This window comes from Canis lupus, chromosome 2 (genome assembly GCF_003254725.2).
Source record: "Canis lupus dingo isolate Sandy chromosome 2, ASM325472v2, whole genome shotgun sequence".
Taxonomy (NCBI): domain Eukaryota; kingdom Metazoa; phylum Chordata; class Mammalia; order Carnivora; family Canidae; genus Canis; species Canis lupus.
In genome coordinates, this window is record NC_064244.1 from 21,112,850 (window position 1) to 21,135,944 (window position 23,095).

Genomic DNA, 23,095 nt, shown 5'->3' on the forward strand with positions numbered 1-23,095 from the left:
ACCCCAGGATCACAACCTGAGCTGAAGGCAGATAGATGTTCAACCACTGAGCCAACCATGCGCCCCTAGGGTTATAGTTCTTTTTTATTATTATTATTCATGATAGACACAGAGAGGGAGAGAGAGAGGAGCAGAGACACAGGCAGAGGGAGGAGCAGGCTCCATGCAGGGAGTCCAACGTGGGACTCCATCCTGGGACTCCAGGATCACGCCCTGGACGGAAGGCAGGTGCTTAAACCGCTGAGCCATCCAGGCTGCCCTAGGGCTGTAGTTCTAAGGCTCTGCTTTGCTCTTCCTAATCCTGCTCCCAGTTGGGGGCCCTTCTTCAAATCAGAAGGGGTACTCATCTTTGGTAGCTTCCCACGCCCTGATGCCTGACCCTAACTCACACCCACTAGCCTGTGTGCAGGGTAGTTTATATGGGCCCACAGCCTCAAGCAGCCTCTGGCCCCTCACCCCCAAACGCCCTGGACCAGTGTGATTTGCTCAGTGGGCACCAGCCATTCCCAAAGTCCTTCCCTCTTCCCTGCCCCTCAGCTGAGGAACCTGCCTGTCTTGCCGCTAAGGCCCCACGGAGCATGACAAGGAGAGTGACCAGCACTGTGTGTCCAGGAGGAGAGAATGACGAGGGACCCTGCAGGATGCCTCAACACCAAATACCTGAGCTAGACTTCAGAGTTGGAACCCAGATCCAGCCTGGGAATGAGGATGCAAATCCAGCAGACACAGCAAAGGTTAGGGCTAGCCGAGGCTCCTGCGTGCAAAGAAGCATAGCTTTACCCTGGGGCCACTCATGAACAGGATTCACTGGGACAAACAACTAGATGTTGGCAGTTGTATGTCCCTCAGTGGGCAAAGTCCTGGCCTGCCTCCAGAAAGGCCTAGGAACTGGACAGGGCAGAAGCAGTAGATAGAAAAGATTAGTATGGAGTAGAATTGCAGTCCCCCAAAAGATTAAATAGAATCATCATATGATCCAGCAATGCCGCTTCTGGGTAGATACCCAAGAGACATAAAAGCAGAGGCTCAATCAGGTCATTTGTTCGCCGGTGTCCATAGCAGCATTATGCGCAACAGCCACAAGGTAGAAACAACCTTAATATCCAAAGACAAATGAATAGATAAAATGTGGTCCATCCATACAGAGGAGTATTATTCAGCCTTAAAAAGGATGCAAAACTCTGACACTTGCTACAATATGGGTGAACCTCGAACACTATGCTAAGTGAAATAAGTCCAACACAAAAGGACAGATAATGTACGCTTCCACTCATACGAGGTACCTAGTGCAGCCAAATTCATGAGGACAGGAAGTAGAATGGTGGGTGCCAAGGGCTGGGGGTGGGAGGAATGGGGAGTTAGTGTTTAATAATTACCAGGGTTTCATTTTGCAAGATGAAAGAGACTTGGGATGCCTGGGTGGCTCAGTGGTTGAGCATCTGCCTTTGACTCAGGGCATGATCCTGGAGTCGCGGAATCAAGTCCCACACCAGGCTCCTTGCATGGAGCCTGCTTCTCCTACTGACTGTGTCTCTACCTCTCTTTCTCTCTGTCATGAATAAATAAATAAATCTTAAAAAAAAAAAAAGATGAAAAAGACTTGTGGAGATGGACAGTGATGATGTTTGCAAACACTCTGATGTACTTAACGCCACTGAACTGTACATTTAAAAATAGTCAAAATGGTAAATTTTATGTTACATATATTTTACCATGATAAAAAAAAAACAGTAAATGTTGGAAAGCTGGAGGGTTGGGGGTGTGCAATGGGACACGGGAATGCTGCCATTCAACCCACTGGAAGTGAGGAAGGGGTTCTTAACCTGGGTCTGGGCTCTGAACACGTGTTCAGCTTTGCAAAACCTCCGCCACGTGGGCTGCTCTGGTTTTCACATTTTGAAATCTGTCCTGAATTTTGGTGGAGGAGATAGAGGGCTCACTAGAGAGAGTGCCCCAGGCCACTTAATTGTGGTCAAACTCACCAAGGGGAGCTCAGACCTGCCTATTACCAGTGCTTAATTAATGAGAAGCCTGGTCCCTCTGCGGTACCGGGAGGCTCTTGTCCTGGGTTTATTAAGTGACACTAGCAGAAGGCGCTTAGCTCCTTCGCATCCCCTCCCGGCTGAACCTTAAATCATCACCTTTGTTTCTGCATGAAGGGGGAAATAACCAATACCCCGATCCAATTTCCTTCTTCTCTCCTGGAGATTTACCTCAAATTATATGACACAGAGATTTTTTTTCTTTTTGAAAAAAAGGAGGAAAATTCATTATATTCTATTTTTCATGACAAACCCAACCGTAAAGTCTAAGGTAGATTTCCTTATAGATTTTCAGATGCTTTCATGGCCTGCACGGGCGTAATTACATTTCTTCTCTTGAGTCGTTAAAAGGCATTCTCTTTCTTTTCATCGGTTGTCTCCGCGGTTCACCGATTGCAGGGCTGCGAAAGGAGGAAGAAGGCCTCCCGCAAATTCAGGGACATGCTGAGCCTTGGGATCAGTCAATATTTCACTTAGATGGTCAGAGACGGCAGGACATAAGAAGAGATCCAGAGGGAATTTTAAGCGGTTGATACAAGTACCTGGCAGGGCTTCACCTGCATACCTGCACTTTGGGTTCAGCCTGCTTGGCTCTCCTTCAGGCTTCCATCCAGCCATGGCCACCCCTGGCTTGCCATGTATCTTTTGGTCTGTTTGCTCTTCCCCATCTAGTTTCTGGCCTTCTGGCCGACCCAAACTCTGGATTCTCTATTGACAGACATTCTGATTGCCTGTTTTAAATTCATTGATTCAGGGATGCCTGGGTGGTTCAGCGGTTGGGCACCTGCCTTTGGCTTGGGTCGTGATCCTGGCATCTGGGATGGAGTCCCACATCGGGCTCCCTGCGAGAAGCCTGCTTCTCCCTCTGCCTGTGTCTCTGCCTCTCTCTCGGTCTGTGTCTCTCATGAATAAATAAATAAATCTTTAAAAATAAATTCATTCATTCATTCATTCATTCATTCACCTTGACCTTTAAAGCTGGATAACTCTGGATGTCTGTGACCACTGTCCTGATTTCCTAACCAGAATGTGCCCGGACCTCTACCCAACACCAATAGAGTTCTTGGTTTTCCAAGCTCTGTGGCTAAATCCTAACCCACCCCTGCTATCCTCAGTCAGTCGTGGTTGCAGGAGAGATCTTGCTATCTATGGTCAGGTTAGCTTAAATGGTCCCAAAAAGCACCACTCCAAATAAATGCCTTTATCTATAAAAGATCTTAATGAGAAAGGGGCACCTGGGTGACTTGTTTACACGTCGCACTCTGGATTTCAGCTCAGGTCATGATCTCAGTGTCGTGAGATGGAACCCCATATCGGGCCCCGTGCTCAGCGGGAGCCTGCTGGAGCTTCTCTCTTTCCTTCTGTCTCTCCCCCGCTCTCATGTGTGTACTCTTTCCCTCTCACTCTCAATCTCTCTCAAATAAATAAATAAATCTTTTTTGAAAAGAGATCTTAATGAAAAAAAATACAGTATTAAGTTCTTCCATGGTAGTCTAGGCAACTCACCACATCAATAAACTTATCCTAAAACAGGCCTAATTTGTATATATATCAAAGGATTTGCTTTTTGGCTCACGTGGAGTTTGTAATACCAAAGTCCAGCTGACGGACTAATCCAATCCCCATTGACCAACTCCAGTAAAGAACTCATGGTTGCTTTTTGTTTTGTTTTGTGCATTTTGGAGATTTGTTGTCATTTGTTAGATGCTTTTCATTCAGAGAACTTTTGTAAACTTTAGAAAATGGGATGGACTAGAGCAGAATAGATTTTCGGCCACAGTTATGCTGGAATATGGTCTCTAGACTCAGGCATAACTCTGGGCTATTTGACGTCCTGACCTCTGGACTCAGTGACACTAATGATACAGAGCCCTGGGGTCAGACAAAGTGGTAGTCAGCAGATAGTCCCCCGGCTGGGTTCATGGGATGGCCAGGCATCTTTTACATCTCTGCTTTCCTTTTCTCCCTTGAGAAAAGCATTCTAAGGAAGCAAGAGAAAAATGTGGCCTTGAAAATGGCTTCCCAAAGTCATTAGCTCACCAAAATTGCCTCTGACCCCCAGAGCTGCATTGACCCTACCTACATTAGGAGGGCCATTCCATTCCCATTCATCAAGCCTCCTGCATTGTCTTTGTCATCGTGTGTCATGTCTTCATTACTGAATAAGAAAGGGGATGGAGGGCTAACCCTAATGTGCCTGCTCTTTGAGAAGCCAAAACAAGAACAACAGAACTTCCCATTAGGGAACTGAAGTTACCCTGGGGTAGATTTTATGAAGGCATAGCACCCAGGAGCAACATGAAAAGCCCCAAGCCTATGGTTTTATATAAAATACACATTTTTAAAAAGATGTTATTTATTCATTCATGAGAGACACACAGAGAGAGGCAGAGACATAGGCAGAGGGAGAAGGAGGCTCCCCGCAGGGAGCCCGATGCGGGACTTGATCCCAGGACCCCAGGATCACTCCCTGAGCCAAAGGCAGACACTCAACCACTGAACCACCCAGGGGCCCCTAAAATACACATTTTTATTCATTCCATAGTTATTACATTTCTATTAAGTTCAAACACTAAGGATTTTTTTTTTAAGTAAGATTGTTAAATTGGAAGGAGTTTTAGAGAAGAAATAGACTTTAGTGGAAACGAGTAACAGATTTTCTTAAAAACCTCCTAATAGGGATCCCTGGGTGGCGCAGCGGTTTGGCGCCTGCCTTTGGCCCAGGGTGCGATCCTGGAGACCTGGGATCGAATCCCACATCGGGCTCCCAGTGCATGGAGCCTGCTTCTCCCTCTGCCTATGTCTCTGCCTCTCTCTCTCTCTCTCTCTCTCTGTGACTATCATAAATAAATAAAAATTTAAAAAAAAACTCCTAATATATTATAATAACACAATATTATAAACAGTGTAATACCCACAGTTGAGTGAAGAGCTAAAAGGAATTTAAGCTCTAGGTAAAAACTGAGTGTCCTTATTCTGGTTTATGTCTTACTCAGGTCTACTTGTCTTCCTTCACATCTGGAGGAGAAACCTTAAGTTCCTCCTCACTGAGTTATCCTCAAACCTTTTCCCAGCATCTAGACACAAGTTTTCTAATATCTTCTTAGCTCCCATGTGGAGGGCCAGTGTTGATGATCTGTCAACAACTCTCCTAGAAGCATTAACACATCTTCCTCTGTGAGAGGAGGTGGAAGTGGCTCTCAAGCAGCCAGACCTCCTTTTTCTGTGAATGGGACCCCCAGTCTTAGAACTTCACTCCCAACAGGCCCCAAACCATGGTTCTTCCGAGTGTTCACGACTCCTAAACTAAACAGAACGTTTTTGTTTTGTTTTTTTTTCACAGAAGGCCCTGATCTCATAAACACACGCTTGCAGAATATATGCTCAAAAATCATCATTGGCCACTAAGTTCCATGGAAACCAAATAATAAGAGATGGAGAAAAGAGGAGCTGAGAGCATTTAATTTCTCATTCAGGGCCCCGACTGATTGAATTCAGACGGCCCTGATTGTATTTCTGTTGGGGCCTGGCATATGTATGAGAACTTACTTTCATAACCACAGTAATTGATAGGATGACATCACTTTTAAGGCCCTAGGACCACTTGTATAATGGTTTGTGGAGCGTGGGGGAAATATTTCTAAACATAGCTCTTGGCATGCTGCTCTGGAAGCGCTTAAGCCAGAGGGCAGCTTCTGCCTCTCTTCTACTTTCCCAGGGATCCAAAATATTTTTATATACACAGCCAAGCGTTTTTTAAAAATTATTCTCCCAAATGAACAGAGTGAGCTCCCTAGCTTTTATATAAACGGGCCCCTGGGGTTCTCAGGTTGAGGAATGATGATGCAGTGATGACTCTTTGTCAGAGCTGGGACCTCTTCCAGACCCAAATATGGGATTAAATATGTTAGCGAGCGGCCCTGAAACGCCTCTGGATTTCAAAAGATTGTTTGGGTTTGGGTTTTGCGCCTCGCCCACTCACTTAACCATACCAGTGCTATTTCTAAATATCCTCTTCCCAAAGAGCTGGTGCTAGGATGATAAAGGGACAAATGAGAATGTCCAAAAATGTTTGAACTTTTTGCCCCCCTGATGGTGGGCGTGAGAGGGTCAGGATGGGAAGGAAGACATGGCGGAGGGAGCAGTCAAGGACAGAGGAGGAAATGCTGGGCTTTCCAGCACCCTCCATCCCGTCTTCCCGGAATCCATGTGCAACAGCAAGGACAGGGCTCAGCCAGGGGAAACAGCAGGTAGCCCCTGAGAGGCACCCTTCCCACGTGCTACCACACACCCTCTACTCAAAGGCATGTCCTAGAATTTGATTGGGAAAGCAAGAACACTACCACCTCACACCCACCAGGATGGCTCTAATCAAAAAGACAGGCGCTAAGATGGTTGGTGAGGATGTGGGGAGAGGAGAGCCCTCACACCCCACTGGTGGGAATGTAGGATGGTGTGGCTGCTGTTGGAAACACTGTGCAAGTTCCTCAAAAGCTTAAGCATAGAGTTACCGCATGATCTCACAGTTCCATTCCCAGGCATCTACCCAAGAGAACTGAGAAACATACATCTACACAAAAACTTGTACATTAATATCCATAGCAGCATCACTGCTGAGAGCACAAGAGTGGGAATGATGGAAATGCTCACCAGTGGGTGAACGGATAAATAAAATGTGATCCATCCGTACGATGGGATTGTTTTCACCAAGAGAAAGAAATGAGGTATGGTACCTGCTACAACATGAATGAACCTTGAAAACATTATGCTTGAGCGAGTGAAGCCGATGGCAAAGATCACATTTATATAACATTTGCAGAAGAGGCACATGGGTGGAGGCAGACAGTAGATGTGTGGTTGCTGGGGGCAGGGGAGGGGTGAGAAAATGTGGAGTGGTGGTGCCAGCTCATAAGTATAGGCTCTCTTTTTGGGGTAATGAATATGTTCTAAATTTAGATTGTGGTGATGTTGTAGAGCCCGTCAATATACTAAAAAACCATTGAGTTGTACACTTGAAATGGCTGGAGTGCATGGTCCGTAAATTATACCTCAATAAAGTGCTGGGTTTTGTTTTGTTTTGTTTTTAAGAATTACTAACAAAGAAGTATGGGCCTCCTTCACTTAAAGAATAAAGCTTCCAGCTCCACCCCACACCAGCATTTTGGTTACACATAGAGATTTAATCACAAGAGCATTCAATGCAAGGAAAGAACAAAATGTGCAATAAATTTAAGCCTAAGTTGGAGTCCTCTGTTGGAAGTCAGGAGGCGAATGTAGAATTAAAATGTGAGTTAGTAGCTGAGAACTGAAAAGGTCCACATGTGGCACAGAAATGTTTGCTGCACAGAAAAACCAAACGGAATCTGCTTTCTATGAAACCCGGAAATAGGGTTGGTGGGTATTTCTGAACACAGCCCCTGCCTTCCCCTCTCTGTTGTTGATTCATTTATTATTTTCCAGCACCTTCTCAGGTTCACTTTGGAGTGAGTTACCCATTGATGCCTGTCCTTCTTTTTTTTTTTTTTTTTTAAGATTTATCTATTTATGATAGACACAGATAGAGAGAGAGAGGCAGAGACACAGGTAGAGGGAGAAGCAGGCTCCATGCCGGGAACCCGATGCGGGACTCGATCTTGGGACCCCAGGATCGTGCCCTGGGCCAAAGGCAGGCACCGAACCGCTGAGCCACCCAGGGATCCCCCGATGCCTGTCCTTCTAAGAGAACAGATCTGGTTGGAGTAAGGCCTTTATTCTGGCTTAAATATCTGGACTGGGCTTTTTCTTTTTTTTTTTTTCTTTTCTTTTTTTCTTTTCTTTTCTTTTCTTTTAAGATTTTATTTATTTGGGGGAAGGGGAGAGTTTAGAGGGAAAGGGAGAGGCAGGCTCCCTGATGAACAGGGAGCCCAAAGCTGGGCTCGATCCCAGGACCCTGAGATCATGACCTGAGCCGAAGACAGATGTTTAACCAGCTGAGCCACCCAGGCGTGGTCCCTGGACTGAGCTTTGGTATAGGAGCAACTGCCCTTTATCTTCAGATTCTGTCAAAGATAACAAAATGCATCCAAGAGAATTTTTTTTACAAATGGTATTTGTGCCTCTCAGCAGCTGACTTTCACCTGACAGAGACCATAACAGTTCTCCATCAGTCTTAGGGCTGACATTTTCTAAAATAGTTGGGTAACTAATCACTAAATAATTAAAATGGATTACATTAGAATGCATTTCTGCATATATTTCTTGGGCTACTATAAATATACTTCTCCGTGTGCACACAATTTCCTGTATCTTTATGTGTTTGCAAATTTTGTCCCTAATTGCGCTGCATATTACTTTCAACTTAGAGCTTTTCCAAGTCCTTCTTGAGGCGGTAATTATGTCTGAAAACATCCCTAGAGTCGGGCAAAGGCATTTATTGCTTTGAGAAGAATTCCTCTGTCTTTACAAATACAGTGAACGAGAGTCTGGAAGCAGGGACAGAAAACCCAGAGGCGGAGGTAGACACAAGGAAGATGAACAGCTGTGCAAGGCGGGGAGCAGCTGGCAGGGTAGGGGTGGCTCCGTGTGCAAACCCCACCTGCCTCTCCTGCCATCACCCTGGGCCGGAGCTCCTGGCTTGGCCACACCTGCCATCTCCCCAGGTCAGCACCTGACTTAGAGTTTCCAGCCCCAGTCCCTTCCCAAATATGGAACCACAGGACCAAGACTTCGGTTCCCACTTGTGATGTTCCCCAGGGGGTACGATGGGCCAACACTCAGCAACAAGGCCAATCCTGCCAACTGACTCAATCCTCAGACTCTTTTCACCCCAAATGTTAGCAAGAAGTCTCCTGAAAGGAGAAGTGACTCTGTAATCGCTCTTACCGGCGCCTTCCTGGTATCTCAAATGCTGTTCGTCACCCCTTAGTCACCCACAGGGCCAATGATTCATCACTCTTAAAATCTAGTGAGTGACTGTGTAAGTGGTAAGCTGCCCAGAAAACCCTGATTTTCTATTACTTTCAAAGAAAGAATAAAGAACGTGGTTAGAGAGGGAGGAGTCACCAAGGCAAGTGCAGATCCTTCTTTTGCCTGCTGAGCCCTGAGATCATGTCCCTGTTCCATTACAATGTGCATGTGGTCTGAGCAGGTCACTGCCACCCTCTGCACTGTGATCCCCCAGATGCACACGCAGGCATGCAAACTCAGACCCGCAGATAGACATACGTGCACAGACACGCATGTGTGGACACACATACACACACACACATCCGTGTCTCGTTGCTCTGCGCACTCTAAACCACTTTCAAAGCACGGGCTTCGTGGTCGATGGCAGTGGTGCTGTTTGCATGCACCACATCCCATATGCCGTCGAGGAAGCTGCCCCACCAAAGTCTGAGTTACGGACCTCAAATCTCGGGCAGAATCAGATACGCTGAAGACACTGGGCAGTGTCCTCCACCAGCACATCTGCTGAAGCTACCAACCCTGGAGAGGTTGCGTCTCTGTCCCCATGATAAAGATAAAGATTTCAGGTCAGTTGGAGTAAGTCTTGCTGTTCTCAGGAACTAATAGGTTTATATTCGGGAATGCTGTTAAAAGCTTATTATGGCACCTTTATACTTAAAAGATTCCCAGACCATAAGCTAAATATACATTTAACTTTAAAAATTGTTTTAAAGTCACATTGTTGAATCATAGAGTAAAACAGTGCCTTTAAAACTGCCCCTATCTATTCCGTAATTACACGCTTTGGATAAGAGCTTGGTTCACAGCCAAAATCCCCAGAGGATGGAGAACATGAGCTCAGGGACACAGGCAAAAGCTGACTATGATGTAGCTTGCATTTGTTTTTTCTTGAGAATTCCAAGGTGGTTAACTAATGTTAATGGAGCAATCATTTTCCACATACTATTAGTTTTACATTTTTCTTTTGTTTTCTTTTCATTCTTCCTTCCTTCCTTTCTTCCCTTCTTCCTTCCTTCTGTCTTAATGAAACAACCTCTGGTGATGGAGTGTTTGTAGAAAAGCAAGATTCTTTAGTATCCCCTTGCCTTGTATGACAGAGTGTGTGGAAATAAAGGATTAATATGTAGGAATGAAATCATGTATAATGTTTTACCCTAGAGCTCTTACTCATGGTGATAAAATTCATCAAAGAAGAGTTTAAATGAAAATGTTCCTCACATATTAATTAATTAATGCCTTTACCCATAGCAAAAAGGGAAAGGAATTAAGAGAAGATGATTTATAGAAACACAACATTGGAAACCATCACTAGAGTTTTGCATTATCAGTGGTAGGCATGTCCTTGACTTGCCTGATCATGGTAAGTGCACACACAAACACAAAAAAATAAAAATCAGCTACGGCCACACCCTGTGTTATCCACTTTAAGTATAGCACCTCATTATTTCCTCTTTGGCATATAACAACCTATTGAATTCAGATGCAGATACCCTTCTGAAACAAGGTTAAAAATGATCAAAACCTGGGGCACCTGGGTGGCTGGCTCAATTGGTTGAGCATCCAACTCCTGGTTTCAGCTCAGGTCATGATCTCAGGGTCAAGAGATCAAGCCCTGCAGTGGGCTCTGTGCTCAGCACAGAGTCTGATTGAGATTCTCTTTCTCCTTTGCCCACTGCCCCTCCCCCCATGCTTGCTAGTGCTCATTCTCTCTCTCTCTGTCTCTCAAATAAATAAATAAATCTTTAAAAATGATCAAAACTCAAAAAACTTAATAGAGATGGAAAATAGCTATACCCCATTTAACTGGATATCTTCCCTTGGGTTGAGGTCTTCATAGGGCTTATCTGACACGTGATAGAGCCACAAGAGCTTTTGTAGAAAATGCCCCATCGTGGGGAGAAATGAGATATGTTGCCTTTACCTCTTTTATCTGCTTTCCCCCAAAATCACAGATGTTGATATTAAATCTGATAGATAAGTTTTCTTACAGCCCTTTTAATCCTAATGTAAACTTGGGAAATTTCCAAAGAAAATGCCTGTGTTTTGGTAAAGCACCCCCAGAAATAGCAACCCCTCCAGTGTTGATATAAAGTTAGATTTTTGCTTCACCACACAGAAACTCTTTGCTTCTCTAAGTCTTAAAGAGTTAAGAGAATAGATGGAATGCCTTGGGAATGTTGGCAGGGGAAGCCAGAGCTCCTTCCCCTTTGCTTCTCACCCTGGATGGAATCTTGAAACCACGAGAACCCAGTGATAACCTCCGGGCTTATGCTCTTCCCTAAATTTTGGGTTGACCTGCCCCAAAAGTCAGTTCTGTGTCCAAAGCGGTTCCCCGACAGGGAGGGCTGTGCAATTATCTGCAGGGTGAGAGACTTGTTTTTACCTTGTCCCTGGTTAGTTCCCAGAGACAGAGAGAAAGCATTTTGATTTAGGAGCTATTTGCTAATCCTTGAGGGAAAACAGTCCCTGCAGATTAGTGAGGGTAGAGGGAAGGTAGGAGAGGAGAGTGGGACAGAGGAAACAGAGTTATTTTGACTGCATTTTTCCCTTGCCTGATTAAATCTTGGTGACATTTGAACTTTGAGTTACTAAAAGAACACAGCCCTGTATGTGGGGCCTGGGACCAGAGGGGTAAAGGCGGGGCCTGGAGCTGGCATGGCTGCAGGGCTGCTTGGCTCGGAAGACCTGCTATGTAGCTGGGACCGTCTGCCGTGGGGCCTGACTTCCCGGGTCCTGAGGACGTGCCGAGGGGGACGCCTTCGGGTCCTGCAGCTGATGCTGAAACCATGGTGCATCTCCAGGGCTGTCTACCAGGTGGGACTGAAGCTCTTCTTATGTTTCTTTGTAGCATCAGAAACCAGTGCGGGATGATGGGGGAGCAGTGTACGCTGTTGTCACATGTTTAGTATTTTGATGAGTGGTGTAATAATGGGGGAGCGGCTAATGGTGATCGAACATCATCTTCTAGGTACCAGGCACCGCGACAGGTGCTTCGTACACAGGATGCAATTCAGTCTTTGAGCAACCAGATAAAGTAGGTGCTTTTGTCACTATTTTGAGATGAGGTTATTGGAACTCAGAGAAGTTTATCATTCGTTCAAAGTCACGCTGCTGGTGAAGGACAGAGCCCTGTGATTTAAAGCAAAGGTTTCTGGCTATAAAGACAAGGATGCCTTTTCCGTGAGCTCATGTTCCTCTCACATGAGAGATGCTGTTTTCTCAAAAGATGTGCATGTGTGTGTCCGTGTGTCGGTGGGGGGTGGGGGGGCGGTGGCCAGCTAGTTAGGAGCCGTGGCCATGCACAGGAGACAAGGAGGGAAGAATGCGGAGAAACAGCACTGAGTCTCTGTCCTCACCTCGCTGCCCTTTGGTGGCTTCCCCGGCAGGCTCTGAAGTCAGACATCCACACACGGCCTCTTCTTCTCAAGAGAGAACATTGCCTGCAGGAGGGTGGCCCTTCTTTTGAGTCCACCGGCTGGGGGTGCAGGGCACTTCGCAGGGGAAAATGAGAGGGTCTGCTGTCCCCAGCCATCCGTCCAGACTGGTGGCATTCCCCCAGGCTCCGCTTGCCACAGGGACTGCCCCAGCTCAGACTGAGAGAAAGGACCAGACCTGACCAGGGGTGTGAAGGCAGAGCATTAAAGGGGGGGCTCTTCCCCGGACTGCTCTCAAAGGGGCTGTCACTAGCTCTTCCTCCATTGATGGTTTCCCTCATTAAGTCAACTTGAGTGGTTTTGCTGTCTTGGTTAGCTGGCTCACCCCACTGCTTGGAACCAAGGACGTACAGCTGGCCTTTGTGCTTTTAGGCATAATTTGGCAGCATATAATCCCTTAATGAACTGTAATGGCTAAACAGTGCGGGGCCATGTGGCCTCCCCTCCCCTGACCTCTCCTCATGGAATGTCTGGACTCACTGAAGGGACGTCTCCTTGGAAGACGTGCCCAAGAGCCCTGCGTAGATTTCACAGAGGGACACAGCCCTCCAGGGCTCCCACTCCTGCTTCTTCATCACCTCGTCAGCAGACGGGGTGCACACGGTTCAGGTGGTTTCTGGGAAAGAGCTCTTTTTCCAGAACTCTTGTGTTTGAAGGGCACATACCTTGAGTGTTACTACAAACAGCAAATCTGTCTGTAATAGATCAGAAAAGAAACTTGAAAGCAGTCTTCCCAGATTTGACAGTGGGCTGAAAAATGCATACGGTTTTTCCAAACGATGAGTTGTGAATCTGAAAGAATCCTGGACAAAGTCTCCCAGGTGGGAGAGTCAAGTAGTCACGTGGTTGGTCTGCCCATCTGAAGCTTTTCCTGTACTTCTGGTTGGCATTTGGTATAATTCCATAATCAGGACCATCCTAATGATCTAATTCTTCTTAGTTGTTGCTGTGATTGCGCATGAGTCTGGGGGTCTCGGGTCCCTACCTGGATCTCCCACTTTATCTCTTGTTTGTCTTCTCTGGTGTCTCATCAAGTTATATAAAAACCAAGACTCTACATCAAGTAAGCAGGGCGGGCTAGCCCCCACTCAAGGGGCTTTTTCCAGGACTTCCCTTAACTTTGTGAGTGTCCTGAAGAGAACACTGAATTATTGGCCTCCAGGCCTGGAAAAAAAAAAAAAATGCTGCTGCTCAGCCTTACCTCAACTCACCAGCCCTGTGAGAAGCTAATTGCACATTCGGCTCATTCACCGCCTGCCTGTGGCTGAGCCAGGCTGGTCAGCCCGGGGCCAATGCCTGTGACCTGCACAGCCTTGTCCACAGCCAGCAGGTAATGCCCACACGTGCCAGAGGAAAGCAGTCACTGAGCAGGGAGCCAGGATGGCAAGTCTAATCACTGACCCAGGGGTCCAGGTTGGCAGCTTTACCTGTTCCCAGCCCCCACTCACACTGGCAAGCAGAGTTGATTTGAAAGGACATTTAGAATAAAATACTGGCTCATCCTCAAAAGCTCACAGCCTCCTGGGGAAGAATCGAGAAACCAAATAATTGCATTTTGACTAATAACATCCTCAAGGTAAGAGCAGAGAGAAACTAATGTTGCTAGGGGAAGACTTTACCAGAAAATCTTGTATTCTCTCACAGCCTTTGCTTCCTCCCTTGTAAAGTAGGGGTGATAGTTCAAAGTGGTGCACGGATTGAGTAAGAAGGACACATTTGTGAGTGTGCTACGCATACCAAAGCATGTAGAAATGGGACGTGCTGGGTTTTTTTAAATATATACTATACTCTTAACTTTTTTTTTATCTTGGGAAGAATTCATCGAGAGTGTCCTTATGAGGTGACTAATGGCCATTCCTATATATTTTGTTAAGTCTAGGTGCTCTCCTTTATTCACACCCTGCTTCCACACTCATGACACTTCTGGCACCAGGTGTGGGGGGTTTCCACACCAAGCAATTAGGGCACGGACTCTCAAGAGCACAGACTCCCCAGGTTAGGAGCTGCACCCCCACGTGAGATACCAGTAACAAGTAGTAAGTCCCAGATTACACGTGACTTCTGTCTGACTTGGCTACAAATCAGATGGTCCCCGGACCCCCCTCTTGGGTTCCATCATTGCTAGGACAGCTCACAGAACTCAGGGACATGCTTCTTATGTTTACCAGTGTATTATGTGATGAAGGCTATGACAGAGGATTGGGATGAACAGCCCGATGAAGAGATATACAGGGGGTGACTGGGAGGATTCTGGGCTCCTGTTCCCCTTGGAGTTTGGGTTGTGCCACCTTCCCAGCTGGTAGCTTTGTTCACCAGACTGGAAGCTCTCTGAACCCAGTACTTTCAGGATGATTCTTCATGAAGACATGATCAATCATTAACTCTATTAACAGTCCCTCTCCCCTTCCTGGAGGTTGGAGGGGTAGGGCTGAAAGTTCCAAGCTTCTAATTATAGCTTTCTGGTGCCCAGCCCCCATCCAGGAGCCCAGCCAGAGTCGCCTCATTAGAACAAAAAACACAGCTACCACCCAGGAAATTCCAAGGGATTTAGGAGTTCTGTTCCAGGAACCAGGGTCAAACACCAAATAGTAGAACAGAAGATGTTCCCCTTGCTTTTATCACTTAGGAAAATTAAAAGGGTTTTAGGAGCTCTGCGCCAGGAAGGAGGAGCAGGGACCAATATATATTTTTTCTATTATTTCATAGCAGTGGTTTCATGGTTTACAGTCTCTCTTGTTGGCTAAAGTGATGGCTGTCAATCCTGGCTGAACTTCAGATTCAACTAGGAAGGTTTAAAAACTCCCCATACCCAGGCCCAACTCTCAGAGATTCTGATATAATTGATATCAAAAGTGGAGTCTGGGTATTGGTCTGTTTTTAAAGCTTTCCAGGTGATTCTAATGTGCCAGCGGGTCCCTGAGCAGAAGGAGGCCCAGTCTACTGTCAGACACTAAGCAGATGTTGGCAGAACCACAAGGGGCACCTTAAAATACACTCATACATATATTAATTTCATGAGCCCCACCTTATACCTAATGATTCAGAATAAGTATCGGGCCTGGCAATCTGTATATGATCCACAATATCAGAAAGAACCACTAACGGAAGACAAAAAAAAAGCATTATATGTCCCCTAAAAAGTGAGGGTTATAACTAAGGATGAGATAATCATGAGAAAGAATTCAGTTCATTTTCAGCCCATTGCTCGGCACGTGCATAGCGCTCCATAAATGTTAGCAGCTTTCCGTGTCACAAGAACGAACACGATCACACAGCTCCCACAGAGGTATGATGGTCAGTCAGCACAGAGTGACCCCTCTAGAACAGGACGGCAGCCCCCGGGGGCAACTTGCCTCGTCCCAGATCCCCATCACTCTCCAGGCAGGTGGGAGGCAGCGCTGCCCAGAGCGCCAGCTCTTCCCCACAGGGACATCTGCCTTTCTGCAGTGGCTGGCGCTCAGCACTTCTTTCTCGCATCGCTCTCTCGGACCAGGCCTCACTGTGGAGCCTACAATCGATACAGAATCTATAATTCGATAATCCAGGGTACGGATATTTTGAAAGAAAAATAACTTAAAAATAACTTAAAAGAAAAATAACTTAAAATTAGGCAAACTTAGGTGTGAAGGGAAAATCACAGCCCATTCCAACGTAAGAAAGCAAACACCATAAGCATCATGAAATCCAGAGAAATGACGTGTCCGTTAATTAACTGCCTGACACATCGCTGTTACCCTTCTTTGTCCTGTATCTTATGACTGCCTTACTCCGTGATCTCTTCTTCCCTGGGCAATCACTCTCTTCCGCTAGCACGGCTGATCAAAAAGTGTCCCTTCATTACTGTTAAGCTAGAAAGCTTTCTTTCAGAGGCCCAACACGTTGTTGGAAATAGTGCGCAAATTTTTGGAATTGCTGTCAAATTTGGAAAGCCTTCTGCCAGGCTTCATTTCCATATGATCTGTTACCGAACATACTTGTTTACAGTAAAAGCACAGGTACGTGCCCTCTAAACACAGGAATTCTGGGGAAATTCAATTACATTCTATTCCCTTTGATAAGAAAAAAAGAAAATTATAGGGTGCTTTTGTGATTGTGTATGTTGTATATTATATATACTACTGACAGAGGGAAAACCTTCCACTCCTTGACAAACTCCTTACTTATAATTTTACCAGTCTGATAGTTGGAAGGTTTCTCCACAGACTAGATTCTGGCTCTTAGCATTTCATTTTATTAGTTTTTTAAAAGATTTAATTTATTTACTTGACAGAGAGAGAGAGAGAGAACACAAGTGGGGGAGTGGGAGAGGGAGAAGCCGGCTCCCTGCTGACCAGGGAGCCTGATGAGGGGCTCCATCCCAGGACCCTGGGATTGTAACCTGAGCTGAAGGCAGATGTTTAACCCACTGAGCCACCCAGGAGCCTTTGGCTCTTTGCATTTTAAACTTTATTTCTCCTGTGTGGATGGAGGTCACATACCTCCACAGCCAAGTGCTATAACATGTAGTAATATCTGCATAAAATCTCTCTCTGGTCTGTCATGGACGACACAGGTGTCAGTAGCACCTAGGGGTGAGGAAGCTGGCTAGAACCCATTTCCACACTGGTACAGCTCACCTCCACCTTTTCATAGCTGGAAATGACTGTGAGCCTCACACATACATATATCCCACTAGACTCAAACTACATGTACCTCTACTCAACTTTACCCTTAGCTGAATTCCAAAAATGCCCCCAGCTACCTCCTCAAGAGGGAAAGTTTAATAGAGGGGAGGGCAGTGCAGAAAGAGCCATGAGTCATAACTGATGACAATTAAAATAGCTCACTTCTACAAATATGAGTATTTGCACATATTGCCAGGAATTGTCCTGGAGACTTGAGAGAGACCCCAAGAAGTAAGGAGCCCTGAAGTTTAAGCTTCATGATAAATGCACCCCTGTACCCTTCCAGCCACCCCCCAACCCGCCTTGGTTGTGCAGCATGAATTATAGGAAAAATAAAATAAATAAGACCAATAACCTGAATTATTGCCATGCCATAAATTGCTTCTGGCCCCAAAGATGGGGATCACATATGTTTGGCATATGTGAGCCTGTTTTAGATTGTGATAGTTTTTTTAAGTTGGATGTCATCAGTTTTTTTAAAAATTTATCTTTTTTATTTTTGGTCTATTTGTAGAAACTGCACCCTTCATGAGAGTTGTCAACTCTGTTTCTGCTTTTTATTTTCTAATGCCTGCTGAACAGAGCACAAAAGGGGCGACTTACCTGGTCCTCCTGACTTCAGGATGGAAGCTGTATCAGAGAAAGTAGGGCTGCAAAAATGTCCCAGGGCACATTCCCATCTTCCTCCAGGAAGTGTGGTCTGTTCCATGTTTTCAAATTATCTGTGTTCACCCATCACTGCTGCTTCTGGGAGGAAACAGGGCCGTGGCTCTCGTGACCACCCGAGTATCAGGAATCAGGGAAGAGTCCTTTTTAAATCATATGTGCCAGTTCCGTCGCAGTGCTCTGCCCCCAGCTCTTCATGCCACAGAGCCAGGCCTGCAATGATCTAGCCACACTGGGGCAAGTGAGCTGATCCATGAGCTTGGCCCTACCCTCGTGGGATGGGGTGAATTGTCCAAGAGAAAGGTGTGTGTGTTTTCTTCCTAGTAGAAAACCTGTTTCTGAAACTGAGAGGTTCTAGAGATGGAACTATTCTGAAAGTGCAACTCTGTCAGCTGTCTGCATGATGAGTTATAGTGATGTCAGGGCTGCGTTGCCCTAACAATGAGCAAGTCCTCCAAAATGAGATTGGGTTTTTCACCGATCCATCCGTATCTTCTGAAACAACTAATACAACCAATCTGGGACCGGTGGATTTTGCCATGATTCCAGCAAACGTTTCCACATGTGGAAAGTTAGGCTTTGATTCTCAATTTGCTATTTTGGCTGTTCCCCTTTCATCATTGCGTTATGGCAATGTATGTTTTCAAAGGGCTGTGCCCTTTGTATTATTTAATGCCTACAGATGGTGTGGGGCTTAGAGTTTTCTCCAGTGATCTGTAACATGTGTTCCGGGTAAAGTAGCGGGGGGGGGGGGGGGGGGGGGGGGGAGGGGGGGGAAGGAGGTTTGCACCCAGAAGAACAATTAGCTAGTATCGTATGTCTTTCTAAGTTTTGTCAAGTCTGTGCATTTGTGTGTTTTACCCTTTTCTGCCACTCACTGGTTGGTGCCTGTCAGTAAAGGATGATGTGTTCGCGTTTCCCCCAGCGCTTGAACGTCACACACCCTGTCTTTTGCAACAGTCTGTTCCCACATTGACACGGAAGCACGTCTCTGCAATCAGACCGGGAGCGAAACTCCCATTCTTGGATTTTCTCATTCTTCTTTGATGTGGACAGAGTTTGCAACCGATGTAAGAACTCGATTTTTACTTTGTTCGTCAAATATTTTTTGAGTCTCACATGTGGTATGTTTTCATCCTCCAGGAAGGCATTTTCCTCAGTTCCAGTAAGAAAGTAGTACTTTGGAGGTTTGAAAGCCGCCCTCCAGTCAGTTACTACCTCAGCCATCTCTCACTTTGGGTGGGTCCCTCCCAACACATGCTAATCTACTTCCAAAGCACTGTGAGAATCAACTCAGAATTTTAGCTTTGGACCAATATCAGACTCCCTTTGGACAGTAGGGGCTTCTCAATTCTCCAGAGGTAGGGTCTGTGGATAGTAATCCCATTGGAAAGGGAGTAGCCAGTGTTTCACTTAAATTGTACATTTGGGTGTCTCTGGGTTGGAGCTGATGGAGTCCACGGGGGCCCTCATTTCTCTGCCATCGTGTGAAAAAATGATAACTAAATCAAGAGTTTTTACCTGACATCCTCAAAATGTCCCATTCTTCACAAACTGGTGTCTTTTCAAAATCCCATCTCTCATTATCATAGGAGAGATAATTTTTCACACTTCTTAACTTCAAGAGAACTACACAGGCCTATCTTTTTTTTTTTTTTAAGATTTGATTTATTTGTTGATGAAAGACAGAGAGAGAGGCAGAGACAGAGGCATAGACATAGATTCGATCCCAGGACCCCGGGATCATGACCCAAGCCAAAGGCAGATGCTCAACCACCAAGCCACCCAGGCGCCCCAGGCCTATCTTTGTTATAGTTTACCTGTACTTTCCTTTCTTTCTGATTCTCCACACCACTGGGAGTGTTATAAGTAAAGGGGACCACATCCAGGCTCCGGGAAGCTTGTGGTTGGCCTTCTGTGGACAAAGATTTCAGGAGCAATGCTAGACATTTGCTCTGGGGGCAATACTCAGCTATGCAAATTTGAGTGGATTCTGGAGTCATTTGGAAAACGAGCTGCTGCAGCCAAGTATTCTAAGTTACACTTCTAGCTTTTACAGTAAATCTGGGTATGGCCTATGTCTGCCTCAGCTAGTCCACTAATTAAAAGTGCAGATTCACTCATTCATTCATGTGTTTGCCCATCTATCCAACAAATAATGAGCAAACACCTACTATGAGCTATGTTCTGGAGATGGGATGGTGGACAAAACCAGACATGATTCCATATACTTATAGAGGTTAGATGCCAATGGTGGAGAGCTGACATTCATTCATGCATTGGCACTGATATAATAATTATACAAACTCACATGAAATTACATTCATGAGTCAATGTTTGAGGACAAGGTACCTGGTCGTGTAAGAGGATCCAATACTTGCCTGTTCCTAGATGTTCAGGGAAGTGTTCCTGAGGAGGCAACCCATGAACAGAGATCTTAAAGACAAGTGGGAGTTAACAAGGCTAAGAGGTAGGAGGGAGACGGGCAGGAATAACATGATTCAGAGTTGCTGCGGTACACAGAACAAGAAAACGGAATGTGTCAAGCCTTCTATCACCTGTCCTGACTTAATAGGTGTAATGTGTTTTCTATCATTTACGATAATGATACTGCTTGACCAGTGTGGTCACTGGGTGCTCTTGACTTAGCAGCATCCTAAGCTACCACTGGACCTTCTGAAAACTAGCTGGACTATTTGGGAAGGCCCCACCAACCAGCCTCAGCTGTAAATTTTCTTTTTTCTCAAGGGGATGAGCTCATCCACACACCAGATGGGTTCCCAATAAATGATGATTGTGCAATCTGATTATTTTCATGTCATGCTGACTCCCTTTGGAAGATGGAAACAGGGTATGTGTTCCGTATCATCTTTCTAAGTGAGGAGAATTTCCTCAATAGGGTGGCACACCCTGTAGATTGAGAGAAAATATGTGCGTTAGAACTATCTGCCCATTCCACTATAAAGGGCCCACTAAGAATCAATTCATTTTTATCATAGGGCACATCAGTTAAAGTAACTTGGGCTTCTGCAGCAGGTACTTTGGAAATCTAAGTGACTTGACATGACAGAAATTTATTTCTCACTCATAGTAAGTCCAACAGTGTTCTGGTTGGTAGACAGCCTTCCATGGGATCACTCAGGGTAATTTTATGACTTTGCCTTCTAATAGGGACCAAGTGACCTATTCATTTACCAAAAGAAGACAGAGAAGGGAAGCACCCATCAGACTTTTTTAGGTGTCAGACCAAGCAATGGCAGTCTTCCCTTCTATTCATATCCCATTGGCCCGAACAGTCACATGACTACCCCCAACAGGGACACTGGGAAGAGCAGGTGCATGGACAGCTGGCCCACCCATCACAAAGGATCAGGGCATGTCCCCTGGGGTTAGTGAATTAGGTGTAATTTTCAGACCAAATCTCCTCTGTAAAATGGAAATAAAAACTCTGGAATGAGAGGTTATATATAAAATACTTAGACCATGCCTGATAAATAGTAAGGGCTAGATAAATATCAAGCCATTATTATCAGTGTATTCATTTGCTACAAAATAAAAGCAAATTTGCAGATATCCAGTCATTTTGTATTCTCTCATCTGAGAAATGAGTGGAGATACAAAACAGTATTTCTTGATTTCTCTAAGAAAGAAAAAAAAAACGCTCGATTTCCAAGATGTGTGTAGGACTGTTATTTGTGAGCTTCCTTTTAAGTTTCTTGGGGAAATTTAAGGAAGTCTCTTGACAGACAATTCTGTTGGAAAATAAACAAGCTGAGACCCACGCTTAGAAGCAGGCAATTTGGCATTTTAGGTAGCAGATGCCACAGGGGACTCAGAGCTGAATGAAAGTCACAGGGTAGTGGTTCCTAGGAATCTGAAGGGCCCTCTGTTCTCTCCTCCCTGAGGAGCCTGGATCCAGGCTGGGGGGCTGCGTCTCCCACACCATGCAGCTTTGTTTGTGTTTCCCTAAGGGAGCATTCTGTCTGTGATTTCCCTGTTCTGGGGAGGCCTCTGTGGCTTTTCCACAGCGCCTTCTGGTCTGGGCCAAATAACCTGCCGTTTGTTTTCTCTCTTGGCCAAGAGCTCAGGGCACCCCCAAGCATTTTCTGAGCAAGAGGAAGTGCTTGTTGATATTCCGCCCTGGGGGGCAAATTGCAGCTGACACCTCTTTGGAGGGCTCGGATCCAGGCAAGGCAGCAGACAGGGCGTGAAATGCCAGCTCTCACTGTGTGCTGGGGTCGGAATCGGGGACACGGATGAGGTTGGTTGGCCTCCTTTTAGCAACTGATGCTATATTTAGTTTACCTCCCACACCCATGAAGCCTTAGGTAAACCCTTGGAAAAAATTGGCTCAGCCGTTGCCACACAACTTGGCCTTCCTCTGAAAGCTCTCTGCAGGATATTCAGAGCAGATCACCTGATGATATCAAGTCTTAAAAGAAAAAAAATAATTCACAGCTTCTGAATCTTGATAGACATTATCAGATAACCATTGCAGAGAGGGAGTTGCTGAGAGGGGATTCTGAGAGTTCCAGCCACGCTGTCTAATAAAATTCCCATATTTAATCCACTTTGTAGAATAAAATACTTGGAGTGCTGGGGAATCTTGTTAAGGTAGCATAAGCCCTTCTGTTCTGTCAAGGCTACATCTCAACCACTCAAGGGAACCACTTGTCTAGACTGGTTCTAACTATAAAAAGTAAAATAAATTAAAAGTGTTTCTCTGGTTCCAAATCTTCTGCATATACATTAACTCTCCCAAGGATCCCCTGAGGTAGCTACTATGATTACTGTATTTTACAGATAAGAAGTGGAGGGTGGGTCACTCAGCCCAAGGTCACCTAGCTCCTACGAGACAATCACAGGCCTGATTTGCACCGGCTCTTCATCACTGTGTTTAGTGATTGTAGAAAACACCAATTCACATACTACAGTGTCAAGTGTGTAGCAGCAGGAGGTCCTTCCTGGTGCCCACCCTGGTCCCTCACCTCCGTCACGAGTTTCGGGTCAGCACCGCAGCAGCCTGTCTGGAAATCCTCAAGACACAGTCTTTGGGTTGCCTTTCTCCCTCTTCTGAAACTACTTATCTGCAGTTTCTTTGTTGTGTTAGGAATTGAAGGATAAAAAAGGAGCTCTTCCCCCCTAGATTCTATTGCTTTGGTCTAAGTTAGAGGTTCTTGATGGTAATAGCTGACATTACTTTGTATGTGCACTTCTCATGTGTATATTGAACCCTCAAGGCAACCAAATGAGGGAGATACCATATTGTCCAATAATATACACAGGGAAGGTTTAAGTCACTCACTCAAGATCAGACAGCTAGTGAGTTGTAGGGCCAAGATTC

At 45.5% G+C, this 23,095-nt stretch overlaps 1 protein-coding gene across 14 annotated transcripts in view; it reads left to right on the forward strand.

Annotated features, from left to right (window-relative positions):
• The window catches only part of FRMD4A (FERM domain containing 4A), a 751,487-nt gene that overhangs the window by 452,573 nt on the left and 275,819 nt on the right, over positions 1-23,095 (forward strand). For 5 of the 14 annotated variants that reach the window (XM_035713658.2, XM_049100475.1, XM_049100494.1 and 2 more), the window contains exon 1: positions 11,628-11,801. The exons of the other annotated variants lie outside the window; for them this stretch is intronic. In XM_035713658.2, the coding sequence (XP_035569551.1) occupies positions 11,643-11,801 (159 nt within the window). In that variant the 5' untranslated portion in view covers positions 11,628-11,642. Of the gene's footprint in view, positions 1-11,627; positions 11,802-23,095 lie in introns of those variants that run through there. 14 annotated transcript variants of the gene reach the window in all.